The sequence below is a fragment of the Leptonychotes weddellii genome, chromosome 11 (genome assembly GCF_054177405.1).
Source record: "Leptonychotes weddellii isolate Sample4059 chromosome 11, ASM5417740v2, whole genome shotgun sequence".
NCBI lineage: Eukaryota > Metazoa > Chordata > Mammalia > Carnivora > Phocidae > Leptonychotes > Leptonychotes weddellii.
The window spans coordinates 90,990,899-91,011,061 of record NC_138379.1 but is presented as its reverse complement, the minus strand read 5'-3'; the positions used below and the strand labels follow the sequence as shown (position 1 = coordinate 91,011,061).

Here is a 20,163-nt window from a genome sequence, read left to right as displayed (position 1 = left end):
CTTACACCATGGTCATATTTTGTAAGTATATGGCTTCCTCTTGACGCCAAGCGTAAGAACAAAGGAAAAATGAAGAAGTGTAGATCGAATACAGGGCAACAGAATGTGCTCTGGACATTTTTTGTAATAATACAACCCCAAAATGATGACTTGGCTTAAATTTTCAACTTTCAAAACCCCAAACAACTATAAATTGTGTTATTTGGAACGATTACTTTTAAAATCCCCCAAATTCAAGACACTATTTAAAAATCCAGAAATAAAAACAAATCACGAACACATTATGCTTCATTTAATTCTTTATTATTCTTGGGACATTCTTTTTCCTTTGATAAAAAGAAGAGCAGTGACTACCAGTAGAAAATAAAGAGCCTTTCTATAAAATGCTACGAAAAGAAATTGCAATTATTACTGAAAATGCCAATTCGGTTTAAAATATTCAAGAGAAGCCAGACAATAGTCTTCACAATCTTGAAGCAGACCCACTTCCCTCTGAACCAACGATCTGCTGTACCTCCCAGATAATCCTTCAGAAAAGTCTTTCCACATCTTAAACTGCACAGCTGAAAACACCAAGACGTGGGTACAGAACGGGAATGTGAGTGGGGCCCCCCTGTTTCTGATCTTGCTCCCCAGTTACTACAAAGCAGTCGCAGGACAAGGTAGGACAGGAAAGGCAATCCAGTGATGCCCGGGTGTCTGAGACCCAGAGCGGGACTTTCTCTCCCTCTGGCCTGCGGGTCAGTGGTCTAGTCAGACACAATGGAAGTAAAACTGAAAGGAATCTGAAGAAGAAATTTTAAAAATGAAATGTATGACTCAACATTTTTTACTTTTGGTGAAGTCGAATGGTTTCCACCACTGAGCAAACTGCAGGGCTTTCTTCCTCTGATCCTCAAAGCTTTCCCGGATCCCTTTCCTCCAGAGTCTTGGTTCTATATCCAGCATCCCACCAATGATTTCCTTTTAAAGAATGAGAAAAATACAGACACATGTCTGAAAACAGAATGAAACTATTTCTGTTTATTCGGCTACTAAATATAAAATTAGTAGTTCTCTGTGAGGATGTTCACATTTTACATAAATATTAGTTTCAAGTTAAAAAAATCTTATTTTCCAGTATAGAGGCTCCTCAAAAAGTTAAAAATAGAACTACCCTACAATCCAGCAATTGCACTACTAGGTATTTACCCAAAGGATACAAAAATACAGATTCGAAGGGGTACATGCAGCCTGATATTTATAGCAGCATTATCAACAATAGCCAAACTATGGAAGCAGTCCAAGTGTCCACTGACTGATGAATGGATAAAGAAGTGGTGTATATATATACAATGAAATATTACTCAGCCATAAAAAGAATGAACCCTTGCCATTTGCAACACCATGGATAGAACCAGAAAGTATAATGCTAAGGGAAATAAGTCAGTCAGAGCAAGACAATTACATGATTTCACTCATATGTGGAATTTACGACATAGAACAAATGAACATAGCAGGGAAAAGAAGTAAACCGAGAAACGGACTCTTAACTAGAAAGAACCAACTGATGGGGAGGTGGGGGGGATGGGGAAACAGGTGATGGGGATGAAGGAGTGCACCTGTCGTGATGAGCACTGAGTGTTGTATGGAAGTGTTGAGTCACTAAATTCTACAGCTGAAACTAATTTTGCACTGTATGTTAACTAGCTGGAATTTAAATTGGGGGAAAAAATCTTGTTTTCAATTAGTTCTAACGATGCAAACCCTCTAATTCTAGGAGCGCTGGCTGTGTCTCCTGTCAAGCCATTTGTCATTGTGTTGCTTGTTAGTACATCCACCAGAGAGGAGCAAAGGGGAGAAAGAGAGGGTGAACTTTACTTATTCTGGTCCTTCTGAGCTGTTCTGGTAAATGGCACGGAGAAAAGGTTAACCAACATGTAGCAAATATGCACTTTGTTGTTGGACTGCAGGCAAGCTCAGGCTCATGTTCTCTCTACTACCCCATGTATTTATAAGCCAGTTTCTTCCACTATTCGCTGGAGATCTTTTTTCAGGGAACAAAATCATATTTTAATACTAATCCGAATAAACTAAGAATTAAAAATTATAAATCACCTTCATTTAAAAGTCACATTCCAAAGCCCTGTAAGAAACAGATTTTGGTTAGTCTGCTTATTATCCTACATGATTTCCTCCTGATTCTCTTCCTGTGCTGCTAGCAACAGAAATTAACGCAACTTAAGCTTGTGAGTATCCATGTACACAAGGATATGGGGAAGATGTGTAATGCTTAGAGGGCAACACAGGAAACACTGGACTCAGGGTCAAGTTCTGCATATTCCGTCTGCTTCTATAGGGCTGTGTGGTGAGATCCTGGACAGCATCTTAACATTTTTTACCAAGAGGACCGAACTGTGTCCAAGCAAGTACCAAAGATCATAGGGGATACAAAGAGAACTGACATAAATCTACGTGCCTTCCGAGAACTCATGACAGAATGTGCAGCTGTGGAAGAATAACCCAACTACACAAAGAACCATCTTAGAAAGCAGAATAAGGTAAATGCCAAGGCTGACTATACGGAGACTCAAAAAAGAAGATTCTATTTCTGGATAAATCAGAAAAAGCTTCGTGGAAAAGGGAACCTTTTTCACTGGGACACAAATAAAGGGACCAGTAGCAACAATAATTTATGGAAAACATGAGCAGCAAGGCCCAAGCTGTGCTCGATTAAAAGGTCATTTCTAGAACTCTTATTGCTCAGACTGTATTACTATTTCAGCAGTCCCATTAATTTCATTCCAGTCCCTGATACAAACTTCAGCAGACCCCAAACGTACGGGCTGGACCCCACGGGGCAATGTGCAGTGATGAAGATACTGGCAATCTGGACCGGCCCTCGGACGCCTGCCCGGGAACCTGGGACCGGTGTGAAGCGATAGAGTCTTATATTCTCGGGCTGGATGGGGCGTCACTATACACAAAGGGGTCTACCGCACCCATGAACGAGAGGCACCTGTGCCCCTGGTTCTGTCTGAAGCTCAGCTTCTTCATCCGTAAGATGACCAGAGTGACCGCATCTACAGAACGGAGTGCTCCTAACAGAACGTGGCTGTCAGCTCACTCCGAGGGTCAACGGTGTCACTCTTTCCGGCACAAGGCTGGCGGGCTCGACAGGAAAGCAACTCCCAGCACTCTTGACCACGTCCACAAATGTTTGGTTGCAGAGTGACAATCCGGACTGTTATGAATATTCTGGGACATTTTTATTAACAGTTTCTAGCTTCTTCCACTAAAAATTGGGTGGAACAGTACTCACCAACTTCACTCTATAAGGTGCCCAAAGTTTTGATTTCCCTTTGAAACAGGACTGTTACCAAATTGCTAACCTCTGGAATTTTATTAAATCTGTGAGCCTACCTTTCCAAAGTAATGAGGGAATTTGTGTTGATCTTCAATGACATGGGCAAACCCTCCTTGGAGGCCAAAATCCACAGCGAAGTAAGGTAAGCCTCTGGGTACCTAAATAAACAGATAAATCACACATGAACACAGCCCCAGTCAGAAAGTTCCGCTGAATTCCTTCTCCTGCTCTGAGACATAACAGTAATTAAGCACCCCTTCAAGACAAACGTATATAATAAATTCCCAGTTCTAGAAATACTTAGGCAATGACCTAACTTTCAAAGTAAAACATTTCATTTGGTAGCCTTTCAGCTCTTCATAACATCCAGCAACAGAATCAAAACCACTATTTTCCTGTCTTTGGGGAAAACAGGAAACAGGAAAGAAAGGTACTAATTTCTTCCTTAGACTACAAAAAGAATAAGGATACGGTTCCCTGCATCTCCCCACAAAGCAGAACAGGGAGAGGCCTACCCATATACATAGAGCTTTGTTTATCATCTGAGACTTTATTATTTATTTATCAAAGGTAAACTAAACCCAGACAATCACAATTTTTTATTAACTAGCGAGATGGGTATAGCAATACTTAGTTTACCAACCTCATTTCAAATTTTCTCCAGGATTAACTATTATCTTTTCATTTCTCCTTCTTTCTATACACACACATACACACACGTAGTTTGAACTCTATCTTGACTGGAAAAGTCCATAATTTCTGGCTTTATCAATCTGTGTCCTTGCAAGTTTTCACTCCAAGCCCTAATCTGTCACTACACATTATTCAAGTGGGTCCTGATTCCTGCATACAGTCAGCACTTACTCATTTTGACACTGAATCACACGTCTACTCAACTATATGTATTTCATATTGTCCTCAAGAAGGCATGACTTGGAAGGAGATAGATAGTATGGTGGAAAGACAGTGCTTGTCATGAAATAATACAAAGCAGTTAAGATTAGGACTTAGAGTTGTTCATGTTATAGGAAAAGCACAAGAAAAAAATCAGTTTGCAAAATAGTATATAATATAAAATGCAGAGAAGTGGGTAACTGTTTTGTGCCTTTGTGTTTTTTCATATTTTTACATTTTTAAAATATGATAAACATGTATGACCTAGACAGGAAAAAACAAAGTCGAGACAGATAAGGCCTCGACCACAGCTCTGCTTCTTATACCTCTTTAACCCCAGGCAAGTAATTTAACATCTCTGAATCTCATGAGAACTGGGAAGAGCTACGAGGTTCGCTGTGAGGATGAACTAGGAAAATGCACATAAAGTGTCTAGCCCAATGCTTGGCACAGAGAGGGTTCTTCAAACACTACTGTCTTTTCTGTCTTCCAAACAACAGTGCTTTTTTTTTTTTTAAAGATTTTATTTATTTGAGAGAGAGGATGAGAGGAGAGAGAGAGAGCACATGAAAGGGGGGAGGGTCAGAGGGAGAAGCAGACTCACTGCCGAGCAGGGAGCCCGACGCGGGACTCGATCCCGGGACTCCAGGATCATGACCTGAGCCGAAGGCAGTCGCTTAACCAACTGAGCCACCCAGGCGCCCCAAACAACAGTGCTTTGTCCAAACACGGTGGCCAAAGAGAAAAGAATGGAAGGCTCCATGAGGATATTTCTGTTATCTGAAGAAGATCATCACATGTGAATCATGAATGGGAATGGCTAAAACAATGCTACAGAACCACACCAACTAACCCACAGTACTTCTGGGGAGAGACAACTTGCGGAAGCAATTTGTGATGACTTTGCCCCTGCCCTCTGCTCGTATCATACTGTATTTGGCAGAAGAACGGCCCTAAAATATGTCAATGTCCTAATCCCCTATTTGCCATGAATATATTACCTGACTGAGAAGAGAGACCTCACAGATGCAATTAATTTATGGATACTGAAATGAGGGGATATCATGAAATGGGCCCATGTGGGCCCAACGCAATCACAAGGATACTTGTAAGAAAGAGTCAGGAGAGTCAGTGTCAGAGAAAGACTGTAAGATCCCACAGTGCTGGATGTGAAGATGAAGGAAGGAACCACAAGCCATGGAATGCAGGTGGCTTCTAGAGGCTGGAGAAGGGAAGGACACGGATTCTTCTCTGTGGCTTCCAGAAGGAATGCAGGCCTGCGAACACCTTGATTTCAGTCCAGTGAAACCATTTCGTATCTGTGACCTCCAGAATTATAATAAATCTGCGTTCATCTGTGACATCACCAGCAGGAAATGAACGTACACACCAAGGGTCTCAACAGCCTGTGATGTAACTGCCTGACTCTCCGTACTTGCACACGAGGAACAGGGACTGCCACGAGCGTCTCTGTTCTCTCACCACGGCTGCAGAGGGCACAACCGACCATCCTGCTGGGACGGCTGTCAGTCAGGAGGCCCTGTGAAGGCTCCGCATCAAAGCTCACGCAGTTACCCCTTAGCTTCGCCTGCCTTGACCGGCCGCAGGACTTACCACTTCGCTCTCACTCTTGAAAGACACTGACAGAATTACGGCAAAACATTTTATTGATGGTAAAAAACAAACCAACCAACCCAACCAGTAATATTTGAATTTTCCCCTTTTAATACTCCAGATACTACTCCTGACTTCCTGTAATTGTCCTTGAGTTTGAATGTCTCTGGGTAAACCCAAATTTTCCTTGACATGAACCTTCCTCAGTTTTAAAAATCCCTAAATGTGCTTTTCAATTATAGTTATCACAAAATTAAACTTAAAATCATACTTTTAAAAGTTCAGGAAGAATTCATATGAAATGTTGATAAAATAGCCCTGTGAAAAATGAACACTCTTCTTGACAAGTTAGTTAGGAACATGCTGCTCTACAAGGAACATACAGATCTCCCTTGTAAATTTCCATGACCTTCACCCAGACTTCACACAGGCAAAGAAATCAGATCCAGAAAGGAAACAAAATGGGCATAAAAAGAGAAGTTTATCCTCACCACAAAAAAATATAAGTCAACAAAGAATCAGAACAAATTACCACTACATAAATCTCTGCTAGAAGCCAAGGATCTACTTGAAAAAAAAAAAATCACCCCACCCCATGAAGCAGGTAAACACTTTATGAAACTACCAAGGACACAGAGCTTGAAAAGTAAGTATAATGAGGTTCTTCCAGAATAAAAATAACATTAAAGTAAGTCAAGACTGTTCACTTTGTGCTCAGAAACACTTTCATCATTTTAAAAAGACAGTTGCAGGGCGCCTGGGTGGCTCAGTCGTTAAGCGCCCGCCTTCTGCTCAGGTCATGATCTCAGGGTCCTGGGATCGAGTCCCGCATCGGGCTCCCTGCTCAGTGAGGAGTCTGCTTCTCCCTCTCCCACTCCCCCTGCTTGTGTTCCCTCTCTCACTCTCTGTCAAATAAATAAAATCTTTAAAAAAAAAAAAAAAAGACAGTGGAAAGCTTGTTAACTTAAAAAGTGACCTCCTCTGGAATTATTCCTAATACTCGAGTTCTCTTCACAGTTCCATCCACATAATTATTGAATCCTAAAGCTAAGCGCTCATCTGGCTCATTCCCTATCTGCTGTGACTCTCAGATACTAGGCAGTGACTTAGAAAAGGCAATGGTTGGTATCTTTGCAATGCTTCAAAGTAGAATACACAACTACCATTCCTACGAAGATCGGTTTCTCATTTTCCATATTGGTTAAGTTAATATTAAAGCCCTCAAGGTATTTAACTCAAGTATTGTGCACATTTTAAAAACAGACGTAGAATAGGTACTAGACAGTTTACCAGCAAGAAAACTGCATATACAGGGTAGCAAATGGAGAATAACACATTTCTTTTATAATTTCTACTTGGAAGTATTTTCAACGCCATTAATGTCAGGTTATAAAAGAATATTTAGTGGCACTGGAGATGATGAGAAGTGAAAAGCCCAACACAACAGATGTGCCACATTAGATACATCTTCCTACAGACTCACAGAAAACAGAAACAAAGAGGGTGTTTGTGGGGGGATGGCTTGTTTTGGTTTTTAAATGTACTGTCTGGCCCAATTCACCAGCAAGTAAAGAGAAGACTGTAGACAATGTTTTACCTTTGCATTAAAATTATCTTTAGTAATGCAATGAAATTTCAATCTTTTGACTAAGACACAATAAATGTAATGAGAAATCCTACAAGTCATTTATATCAGGAGTTTGGCTTTCCAAAAGAAGCAGCAGAAGAAAAATAGGCTAGTGTCATCTACTAGAACAAAGGTCAGCATATTAAAAAAAAAACTTATAAAAGTTTTAATTTAAATAAAATATTCTGGACTTTGTAGAGTATATGGTCTCTGGTGCAAACTCTCAGCTCCGCCCTTGTGGCATGAAAGCTTCCAAAAACAACACATAACAAAATGGTGTAGCTGTGTTCCAACACAACAAATTTACACACTTGGCAGCAGGACAATTTAGCACAGGCTGGAGTGCCCCACCCCTGCCCTGGACCAGAAGCCCCACAGGTCCACGGTCCTCTGTTCTGTTCCTAGCTGTCACTCACCAAGCAACCGTACAATAAATAACTTTATGAATAGAAGAACAAAAAGGAATCCACAGTTCTGTTCTATCTCTATTCTATCGATTTTCTATTTCTAGGAAAGAGAGAGGTCATTGCAGGAGTACTCAACTCATGCGTAGCGTATCGAAGAGACAATCTGCAAATCAAGACTAACTGTGAAACACGGTTAGGAAACTCTGCCAAAGAATAATGAAGCCATAATCTAACTGAACCACTGTTTTAAAGGAACCTAAAAGGAAGTCTTTGTATAAGGAAAAAAAAACAAAAAAACAAAAAACTGAAGAGGAGTCTGTAGGAAAGCATTTCCCTCATTATAATTCAAGTAACCAGAAGGCCCCTCTCACACTTGTCCCACAGAGGCTGCAAAGTCCATGGCAGGAGCCCCTCCAGCTGGGGGTGATCCTGCCATCAAAGTGACCTTTGATCACTCACTCAGCCAAATGGTCTCTTTCTCAAATAAGATGTGAAAAGTAATGAAGATCCTAAACACCAGGATCATTTCTTATATTGGGGGGTGGGGGGGATACTTACAGATCTTCTGATATCTTTTGAAGAGAGATCAATCAATTTCTTGTTCATGGACCATTCTTCATCAGATTCCATTATGGCTTTCTAAGAAATAGCCATTTATTAATGAAAAAATAGTTTATAAGCAAATACAAAGAGATTAAAAATAAAGTAATACAATGAATTAATCACAGGACATATTACACATGGTAGTTCATTATTTTGAATGGGTTAAGGCTTCAATTTCTGTTATTTAAAATTGGGCCTTCTTGACTTTTTTTAAAGTCCTATCTTTAGCCAAGATATTATTTTACTCATTCTTAATTCTTGTAGTAACTTCAAGACCAACTTTACATGACAAACACAATCCTTAATAAGACTAAGCAATTTAACATTAAACATAAGTTTGCAAATATAGAAGTTCACAACTTCCTTATCTCATTCATAAAAACCTACTCAAATAAACTTGTTTCACTGCCCTTTTCCAAAGTCAAGAGTAACTTATATGCTCTCTGGCAACCAAGCACTTGAACTATCTCTGGCCCTATAACAAAGAAGTAAAAATGCAGGGGAAAAAAAAATACATAGAAGTGGCATTATAAGACTTTCTAGGCTAAGCAACAGAACTAGTATTTACAGTAAAGAAATATTTAATAGAAAATCCAGGATTATGAGTATAAATACTCTCGTTTTTGTACAGTTATCATTATTAATGAAGCAAATTTTAAACATAAAATTAACATTCAAATAAGCACTGTTTAAAAACATCAGATAAATTGCTGTTCCATATTTAAAAGGCACAGGATGTTGCCTGTGTTGACACTGTAAGGTAGCACATTCAATACGGAACTAATGCCAAGAGATGTATCTTCACTGATCATGTACGAGGTTCAGTGTAGAAGTGAGACAGGACCCTACCAAATGATGACAGCTCTGTCACCCAACATGGGGGACAGTGGCTGTGCCCCGTTCTACCCTACCGCCTCAATGCCGACAGTCACAATCACCTAAGACTCTACTGAAGAAGTACCAAAAAAAAAAAATTTAAGAAAAGTACAATAACCTCTTTCCCACCTGATTCTGTTTAACATGGAACTAGCATGGGTTTGGGGATTCTCCGGTTCACTCTCCTACTTTAATAGTATAATCCTTAAAATCAAATAGTTGTTTTGAAAAATCTCTAGAGAGGGGCACCTGGGTGGCTCAGTCAGTTAAGTGTCTGACTCTTGATCGCAGCTCAGGTCACGATCAGGGTCCTGGGATCAAGCCCCACGTCAGGCTCCGTGCTCAGCAGGGAGTCTGTTTGACAATTCTTTCTCCCTCTCCCGGTGTCCCCTCCCCTTCTCATGCATGGGCGCACTCTCCCTCCCTCAAATAAATAAATAAGTCTTAAAAAAAAAATCTCTACAGAGAAAGTAGATTTTCACCACCTCATTAACCTTAACAGGTCTAATAATCCTTCTTATTGGGAGGTACAGTCCACATTCATGAACTTGACCATCCTATATTGTATAAATGTTGCACTGGAAAGTCTTAAAGCCCTTCACAAACATGACCTCCTTTGTTCACTGCACATGTTACTAATTCATACATGGTTCGACACATAAGCATTTACGTTAGTCTATGAGTTATACTGCATTCAGCTCAGTATCAAACGACACTATTCAGTAAAAGCTGCCTGAATATTACAATGACACTTAACTGATTAAAAACTCTAGTAAGTATATGTTCAAAAATGTATGTCAAGGTTAGACACTGGTTTCTTCTTACAAACAGCATGATGAGGTACTAAATAGTAAAAGAGTAGTTACTCATCTCAGCAGTTGTAACCTGCACTGTCTGTGTATAACTATCATTGGGTCTTGTGAATTTCAGTAGGTTTTTGAGAACTAGGACTATAATTTTGACTTGAAAGTACTTCAAGGTAAAACCCTGAATTTCATTTGAGAAATGAGAAATTAAAATAGAAATTATAAATGACCATTTGACAGTTTATTCATACTTATAAATAAGCATGCTTTTTAAAGGTCAAAATCCCAAATGTCTCTCTACAGAAATTTGTAATGCAGCAGAATCTTTTTTGTGCTTTACTTCATTTCTTTAGATAAAGTTTGATCTAAGTATATAGGGAGAAAAAAAATACAAGAAAAAAGGTAACTGTATTCGTAAAACAGCAAGGTAGTAAAAAAGTATGCATGCAAAGACTATCCCCAAATACCTTAAAATAGATGGGAGCCATCTCACCCACTTCCTTTGGGAGAGGGATGCACTCATAAACCATATGACAATGCTTCTTCATGCCCATGTGTGTTTCTAAAAAGATGCAGTCCAGTCCTTTATCTTCAAACATCTTTACCAATGATTTTCGGAACATCTGAAGAAAGGAACATGGCTAGGTAAATAAAGCACTTAGAAAAAAATACAAAACATGAAAACAATAAAAGGTAAACTCAATCCCTTTAAAATAAAAAATTAGTAAACAATGTTTAAATTCTATACTGTTACTTTACTTTCTAAATCTACTACATAATTTCACATATTTAAGCAACTTTTTTTTAAAATTGGAACTACTCTGCACAGTTTTATGTACATATTGGAAATGGTTCCAATAAACTAAAATAAGAAAAGAAAAAGAAAAATCAAACTCAAGTAGTAAAATATGCAGAACTGACAGTAAAATCAGAGGAAAACATCCACAAGCCAAAAAAGGTCCTTCTAGAAGGTAGGCGCAGAATTTCCTGCCAATCTGCCTGCCTGCACTCACAGCATCTTCATCAGCTGGTCCCATGTATGTCTGCTGACCCTTCACTGGTCACTTTGCATATTCAAGTGGTCCCCTATTTTCATGGAGAATCGTGTCCTAGCAAGTATGTGAAAGTCAAACATGCTAAAGTTGAAAAGGTAGAGTGTTTCCTTTTCCCAAAGAACTCAACATTATCATACAACCCCTACTTCTTACTATCTTCTACTTGTTTATTTCCTGATTTATTTCACACGCCTAAGCCTGAGGGACAGTTGTTTGTGGAGCTCAGACATGCAGTCCAGAATGTCCACATATACTCGGGACAGCCCGTGTAGAGCAGGATGAAGCCAGGGGTTACAAGACAGGGGACCAGGCTGAAGACTGGGAGCCAGAAGCCAACTCCCCAGCACCACCAAGGTGGTCTAAGAATCCTAAATTCAAACGTGGCCTTGTAGACTGTCACATGTTTGTAAAGTGCTAGGATATTTGTCTAAGCAGGAGGAAGAAGCATTTTTTACTTAGATTTGTCAGCTGATTTATAACTTCTAAATATTTTAATTAAATTTTTAAATTATGATTGTAGATCACATGAAGAAAATACAGAGAGGTCCCATATATCTTTAACCCGGTTTCCCCCAATGGTAACGTGTTACAAAACCACAGTCCAATAGCATGACCAGGATACTGACACGGATACAGTCGAGATACACAGCAACTCGAGCCCCGTGGGGATCCCCCCCACTCCTGCTCACAGCCACGCTCACTCCCTCCACGGCAGCAACCTCCAGTGCGCTCTCCCCCCTTCTGTAATCCTGGCATTTCCAGAATGTTACATAAATGCAATCACATCATCTTTTGGGGTTGCTGCTCTTCACTCAGCATGACACCCCCGGAGATTCAACCAGGTTGTCGTTCAGACACTGCCCAGGGACGGCCACGGGGAGATGGGTGTGCAGGCTCCCCACTCTGCCTCCACTGACACTAGGAACTGGGAGAGGCTACGGTTTTCGGCTGCGTAGGGGACAGGAGTTCTGGGATTCCACCAGGTCTCTGACAATCACTTATTACTGATCACTCGTCGCTTTTCTGTTTTGTATTCATTTTATAAAATAAGAGCAAGTAGAAAAAAACAAGAAATCAAGTAACTGTAACTTGACGTCAACTAGAAAGATACCTAGTATGCAATGGATACAGGATTTGCTTTTCATTTCTGACCACAGCTACAGAGAAATTCAACACAGTCTCTTTAGACACTCCATTTGTTGTTAAACTCAAAGTCTTGGCTAATAGCCTGTGGGGCGGCAAACTTCCCACCTATAATCTCATTACAAGGTGACTGTGAGATAAATCATTACAGATGATTAAAGATGATTGTTTCCCCTTTGAAAAATTCTCTGACTTTGGTACTATATAAAATCAAATTAATGGAGATAGTGCACACACAATTGAGCTTAAGTTATTATAAAAAATAATAAGATAGAGGGGTGCCTGGGTGGCTCAGTCGTTAAGCGTCTGCCTTCGGCTCAGCTCATGATCCCAGGTTCCTGGGATCGAGCCCCGCATCGGGCTCCCTGCTCGGCGGGAAGCCTGCTTCTCCCTCTCCCACTCCCCCTGCTTGTGTTCCCTTTCTCACTGTTTCTCTCTCTGTCAAATAAAGAAAGAAAATCTTTAAAAATAATAATAAAATATAAACTACTGGCAGGCATAGATATCTACCTGGTAAAACTGATCAAATTTTGCAGTTGCCAAGGCCCTAATCTAATTTCTGCAAATAAAAAATCTCCCCAAAAAAGCCGTTTTCTTCAAACTGTTTCACTTTCCTCTTGCTGAGCAAAAAGAAGACTAAATTTCCCAGCCCTTCAGGGGCTTAGGTGGGGCCATACTTATTCTGGGCAATGGAGCGTGTGTAGAAATGACAGCACCGCTGTGTGACGAGTGGCTTCTGCGTCACTTGAGACAGTTAAGGGTAGTGTGCCTGTTGTATTCATTCTCTTTCATCCAGGGGCTCAAAGAGAAGACCCCCACCACGGGAGAGCCTTGTCATGGAAGGGGCCTGGATACCTGATTTTATGTCTAGAGGCAATCTGCCCTGGAGAACTGCCCAACCCACCCTGCAACAGGACAGAAGAAGTTAACTTTTGGGAGGCCTGGGTGGCTCAGTCAGTTTAGCGTCTGCCTTCGGCTCAGGTCATGATCTCGAGCCCTGCATCAGGCTCCCTGCTCTGGGGGGAGTCTCCTTCTCCCTCTGCCCCTCCCCCCGCTCATGCGTGCTCGCTTGCTTTCTCTCAAACAAAATCTTTAAAAAAAAAAAAAAAAGGAAAATTACTACTAGGATAGAACTACATATTTGAAAACTAAGCTTTTTTGAAGAAGGTAGAAAGTGGATAAAAAGCAATACCAGCTACAACAATGTAAATTTAGCTAATCTGAACATATCTCACAGACCTTACTTCATGTTTGCTCACAGCCCTTTCCTGCTTTAACTGTTTGGATGCTCGTTCTAGATACTCTCTGGACAACACTGAAGAAGACAGACTCCAGAGGTCATGAATTAAAAATGAAAACTCAGAAGACCTAAATTAACAGTGATACAGGAATTGCTCAATATTATATATAAACATCATACAAATAGTTTCGAGGAGGACACACACACACACATTGAAGTACTTCTCTCTGCATATAAAAGCCTTTAATTTAAAAATATGAGTTTAATGACATAATTTAAGGTTATCCACTCCACTAAAGCAGGATTTTCCCGAAGCTCACTATAACACATACACTATACATATTGAAATAATATTCATTCTTTAAGTTATATGACAACCAGGGCGCCTGGGTGGCTCAGTTGGTTAAGCGACTGCCTTCGGCTCAGGTCATGATCCTGGAGTCCCTGGATTGAGTCCCGCATCGGGCTCCCTGCTCGGCAGGGAGTCTGCTTCTCCCTCTGACCCTCCCCCCTCTCATGTGCTCTCTCTCATTCTCTCTCTCTCAAATAAATAAATAAAATCTTTAAAAAAAAAAAAAAGTTATATGACAACCAAACATCGAAGAAAGTTTTTTAGTTCATTATTATAAGATACGAAAACTATTCTATGCTTCAGAGAGATAGAGATACCCCATGTTATGGGGATGACATAAAATTTCCATATTTTTAGTAGAAAAAATTCCATCCATTGGGTAATCACTATTTTCCACATTTCTAAACTATGACTATTCACCCAAGTGCCATTCCTCATTTAGTTAAACACATCTGGACTAAAATATCTTACAATATATCTAAGTAAGCTATACTACAGAGTGTTGCAATTCTTTTTTTTTTAAGACTTTATTTATTTGAGAGAGAGAGAAAGAGCGAGAGCAAAAGCAGGGGGAAGAGTCAGAGGGAGAGAGAAGCAAGCTCCCCGCTGAGCAGGGAGCCCAATGCAGAGCTCAATCCCAGGGCCCTGGGATCATGACCTGAGCTGAAGGCAGATGCTTAACCCACTGAGCCACCCAGGTGCCCCGAGTGTTGCAATTCTTAATTAGCATAAAGTCACATTACAACAATTCAGGTAAATATAAGTACAAAATTTTGAAATGAAAATTAAAGTATTTTACTTGAAACTATCAAAGCTATTTAGGATTGATCATATAATATCAATACTATAATTTATTCAAGTTTTCTAAATAGAGCATGTCTAAAGATAAAGTTATCCCACGATAAATATTATGAGATAGAATACAACATATATATTTAACTCTATACCCTTCATGGAGTGACCACTCAAAAATAATTTTTACAATTATTAAAGTAATTTTTAAAAGAGTAATTAAAGTAATTTTTAAAACAGTCCAAATTTAAGAGAACAGAAAGACTGAGAGAAGATTCACCGAAAATCAGATCACCCCATAATATCGGACTTAAACACTGGAAAGCTGGTTCACACCTGAGTGGTGTGTGGTGTGGGGGTTGGTTAGCAGGGAGAGTGTAAGAAGGAAGCCACGCTGCACTGCAGAATCCTCAGAAGGCTCAGGAATTGGCAGCACCAAGTTGTTACAGAAGTAGAGTGAAGGTGTAGCCAAAAAGCAAATGGCATGGATGAAAATCTTTGAAAAAAAAGCAATTAACACGCCGATACCCTCCTGACACTGGCAGAACACTACAGGATTATTCTTTGGAGAAGGTACACAATAAAGCTGCTGGGCTGGGAAAACCAGACACAGCTGAGAGTATACCATTTGAAAACAGGGGCATGACAGGAGATACTTAGGGTTCAAATTCTACCACCCCAGCCTTCTTCCCCAACTCAGCTGCCAGGACACTAGCAAGATGTCTTAGATGCACTTGGTAAGAGACAGAAAGAGTGGTCTCTCAAGAGTCTGATCGCCCCACGGAAGAGACCTAACAGTCCAATTCTGGAGGTTTCCCAGGGAAACGGCCCCATCACACCACTCAGCAGTGAAGCCCAGTGTACATAAGGACCCCACCACCACACCACTCACCTGGGATACTTAAAAAATGGACCTAGGGTGTCTGACTATAACATAAGCTCAAACATACCTGTCAAACTGGTAAGAGTAACTTTAAAGGGGACCTAAGTTTCACTATATATATTTAATGAAACTAAAAATTTGGATCTTATTCAGTCAAAATCTGTGATTATTCCCACATGCTGTGCTGAAACTTATCTTTGCATTTTCTATTAAATAAGATCTAAAATTAAATTTAAATGTTACTAGAGGATGAAGATAAAAATCACTTAAAAGAAGTGGCTCCTTCATTTGTAAACAGTATTTTTTCCTAAGTCAAATAATTTTTGTTATATATTCTCTAGAAGGGGCAAATAACCGTAAGGATATTTAACAGGCATAATTAATTTGAAAAAAATTTTAAAGATATTTTGAAGTAATCTCTACACCCAATGTGGGGCTTGAACTCAAAACCCCAAGATCAAGAGTCACACACTCCACTGACTGAGCCAGCCAGGTGCCCCAATTTGAATTTTTGTACATATTTGAAAATAAGAACAAAAATCCCCTTATTTCTTTAAATAAGCTAGAATCAGATACTTTATTTGTTCACCATCTTATACTAATTTATAACTTGTAAGAATTTCTTCTTTTATCATAAGAAAAGAGCCATAATGCTATTATTTGTATTAAATAACTTGGCTTTTATCCCTCATTCAATTTTCCATAATGCATATGGCTCACAAAATCCACTAAATTATAATGTAACCTATATGAGAATATACCATACCTTTGGGCAGAAGCAATGATTTTATCTCTGCATTTCTCATAACACCTGGATTATCTTATATTCATGTACTCAATGTCTCCTGAACTGGAATGAATTTCTTCTTTATCCACCTCAATGTTTTCCATCAAGTAGCTTAATTTCTTACAGAAATATAAAACACACAGACTAGATTCCTATATTACTTAAAATCTTTTTGGCACTGTATTTTGCTCTAAGTTAAATCAGTTTTGCATGTATAAATTTTTTAAAGACATTCCAAAAAAGTCTCAAAATAATTCTGAAAACCAAATTTGCATACTTTCCACTTTAAATTATTTACTGCACTGGCATCCACTACTAGAAAAAAATTTTTTTCACATCAAATATTTTTGTCCACATTCTTGCCCCTACTCGGCCACAGATTCATTGAAACAGTGTGCCCTTTACCTTTCACAGCATAAACTGAAAGATTACAAGAAGTAAGAGAGTGAATTTGGTAATATGCAGTCAAAATATCTCCTCTTCCGGGTGTTATGCTGAGCGAAATAAGTCAATCAGAGAAAGACATGTATCATATGACCTCACTGATATGAGGAATTCTTAATTTTAGGAAACAAACTGAGGGTTGCTGGAGTGGTGGGGGGTGGGAGGAATGGGGTGGCTGGGTGATAGACATTGGGGAGGGTATATGCTCTGGTGAGTGCTGTGAATTGTGTAAGACTGATGAATCACAGACCTGTACCTCTGAAACAAATAATACATTATATGTTAAAAAAAGAAGAAGAAGAAAAAGAAGATAGCAGGAGGGGAAGAATGAAAGGGGGAGAATTCGGAGGGGGAGACGAACCATGAGAGATGATGGACTCTGAGAAACAAACTGAGGGTTCTAGAGGGGAGGGTTCTAGATGGGTTAGCCTGGTGATGGGTATTAAAGAGGGCACGTATTGAATGGAGCACTGGGTGTTATACACAACAATGAATCATGGAACACTACATCAAAAACTAATGATGTAATGTATGGTGATTAACATAACATTAAAAATTTCAAAAAAAATATTTCCTCTTTCAGCATCTTTGTCAGCATGATACAAAGACTAAGTATACAGTCTCTTCTGAAGTCTTACAATTTTCACATTTTCTAACTAGGGTTCCCTGTAACCCCTACTCAATTTCAAGTATTAGGAAAACAAGAGCTTTCTTTCTTTTCTTTTTTGGTCATTATGAGGTCTTGAGATAATTCAGGAGCAATTTCACCCATGTTGTGCCTTTCAGTTTCTTACAGAATCAGCCACACACACACACACACACACACTCACACACACACACACACTCACACACACACACACGAAATCCCTGAATTCAAAAGCTGGGCCAGGTTATAAAGGGAAAAGTATAGAAATAAAGGCAAAATCACAACAACAGAGGCCAATTCCATCATAGGAAAATATGGCAACTGCTGGATATGAACCTCTAACTTCCAAAATTTATTTTTATTATCTGAAAATATCTTTCCTTTTAGCTATAATCTATTAGCTTACTGTGTTAAGAATCATCATCTCATGTTCCACAAAAGCATGGACTAGAAATCTTACATTGATATTTTTAAGTAAAAATAATTATTACTTTGTCACAGTTTATTTAGTGCACAAAAACTTTCAGTTGTACACCTGAAACTTGTGTGTTATACATCAGTTAATTTCAATTAACAAAATTTCTAGAAAAGCTTTCAAAACATGGAGTACAGCAGGGAAATAAAATTAAAAGGTAGTGAGTGGTGAAAACACCATGATCCACAGGTATACACAACTAGGAAAATGTGTACAAACGTGTAAGTTCAGAAAGTAAGATCACTGGACAAAGGTATAAAAACCCATTGGAATTTGTAACGATAGTCTGTAAGACTGCTCATGAGCATTACAAGGATGAGCATGAGCACACTGACCTGAATTTCCTCCCAGACGTCTTCATCCAGTAAGGTGGCCGCTCTGTGGTGCTGCAAAGGGACTATCAGGCAGTGCCCCTCGGTGAGAGATCGGAAGTTGGGTAAACATAAATAAACCTATGGGGAAAAGATTGCAAAGTGAAATGTTATTGTATTTACTCTCCACTGTGACAAATGACCCATGGGAAACATGGCTAACGTTTAATAAGGTTTACTTGTTTACAAGCAATGTATTTTATTTCAATGGTCTTAAAGATACCTGATATTTTTATAAAACTTGTAAAGGCCATGAAGATAGATTTTAATAAACTGCAAATTTACAGCACAAGTCTCAATTTTAACTGTTATATGTATATCTGAGATTGAGCTTACCCAAGGGCAAAATGAATGACACTTTTTCCTTATTCTGAGAAAGCTTTTTGCTTCTTGAAACAACACAATTTTTGGCAAGAATGAAAAAATACATGAGTTGGTAATGATAGAGAAGTCTAACTGGTGCCTATTTATCAGAGAGTCCTTCTCTCATTGGCTGAGCAGAGAATTAACCCAACTGAGAGAGAAAGGAAATGTGCTCTGTAGGAGCTTTACTGCTTTGGTTAAGTTCTATTTAAATACATGTATTACCTTCAAATTGGTGCTATTTTTTTCACTATACACAAACTGTCTTTTTAAAAAAGGTCAATTAGTATATATGTAGTGAGCAGTGTTCACAAGGAACATAAATAATATTCTGCAAAGGGGCTTGGTCTTATTTTCTATTATTTTTTTGTTAGGTTTTGGCTAGAAATATTTTTTTTTTCAAAGATTTTATTTATTTGACAGAGAAAGACACAGCGAGAGAGGGAACACAAGCAGGGAGAGTGGGAGAGGGAGAAGCAGGCTTCCCGCCAGGCAGAGAGCCCGATGCAGGGCCCGATCCCAGGACCCTGGGATCATGACCTGAGCTGAAGGCAGATGCTTAACAACTGAGCCACCCAGGCGCCCCGGCTAGAAATATTTTGTATGGCAGACAATATTATTTAACAAAATAATGCAAAATTTTAAAGCTTTGCTGAGAGAGGACAAAGTAGGAGTGGATACAGAAATTAACCTAAATTTATAGTAAAATCATAACCACATTCAAAGTTAAAAACATCAGTACTGATTCATTAATTGTACCAAATTTACAACTTGTAAATTGCTTACTACTGTCAGATGTTAATAATAGAAGAAACTGGACACGGTGTATATGGAACTCTGTACTGTCTTTTTAATTTTTCTGTGAATCTAAAACTATTCTAAAAAACAAAGCTTACACCCAAAAAACAAATAATCAAGTCAAAAAATGGGCAGAAGACATGAACAGACACTTCCCAAAAGAAGACATACAAATGGCTAACAGACACATGAAAAAATGTTCATCATCATTAGCCATCAGGGAAATTCAAATCAAAACCACATCGAGATACCACCTTACACCAGACAGAATGGCAAAAATTAACAAGGCAAGAAACAACAAATGTTGGAGAGGTTGTGGAGAAAGGGGAACCCTCTTACACTGTTGGTGGGAATGCAAGTTGGTGCAGCCACTTTGGAAAACACTGTGAAGTTCCTCAAAAAATTAAAAATAGAGCTACTCTATGACTCAGCAATTGCACTCCTGGGTATTTACCCCAAAGACACAGATGCAGTGAAAGGAAGGGTCATATGCACCCCAATGTTCATAGCAGCAATGTCCACAATAGCCAAACTGTGGAAAGAGCCGAGATGCCCTTCAACAGATGAATGGATAAAGCAGATGTGGTCCATATATACAATGGAATATTACTCAGCCATCAGAAAGGATGAATACCCAACTT

General features: G+C 39.2%; 1 protein-coding gene across 2 annotated transcripts in view; it reads right to left on the bottom strand.

Annotated features, from left to right (window-relative positions):
• Nucleotides 1-281: 281 nt before the first annotated feature.
• Nucleotides 282-20,163, bottom strand: part of CWF19L2 (CWF19 like cell cycle control factor 2) — a 122,513-nt gene continuing 102,631 nt past the window's right edge. For both annotated transcript variants that reach the window (XM_081799556.1, XM_081799557.1), the window contains exons 14-18: nucleotides 18,326-18,442; nucleotides 10,641-10,796; nucleotides 8,447-8,527; nucleotides 3,403-3,504; nucleotides 282-963 (exon numbers count right to left, since the gene is read on the bottom strand). In XM_081799556.1, the coding sequence (XP_081655682.1) occupies nucleotides 820-963; nucleotides 3,403-3,504; nucleotides 8,447-8,527; nucleotides 10,641-10,796; nucleotides 18,326-18,442 (600 nt within the window). In that variant the 3' untranslated portion in view covers nucleotides 282-819. The remainder of the gene's footprint in view (nucleotides 964-3,402; nucleotides 3,505-8,446; nucleotides 8,528-10,640; nucleotides 10,797-18,325; nucleotides 18,443-20,163) is intronic.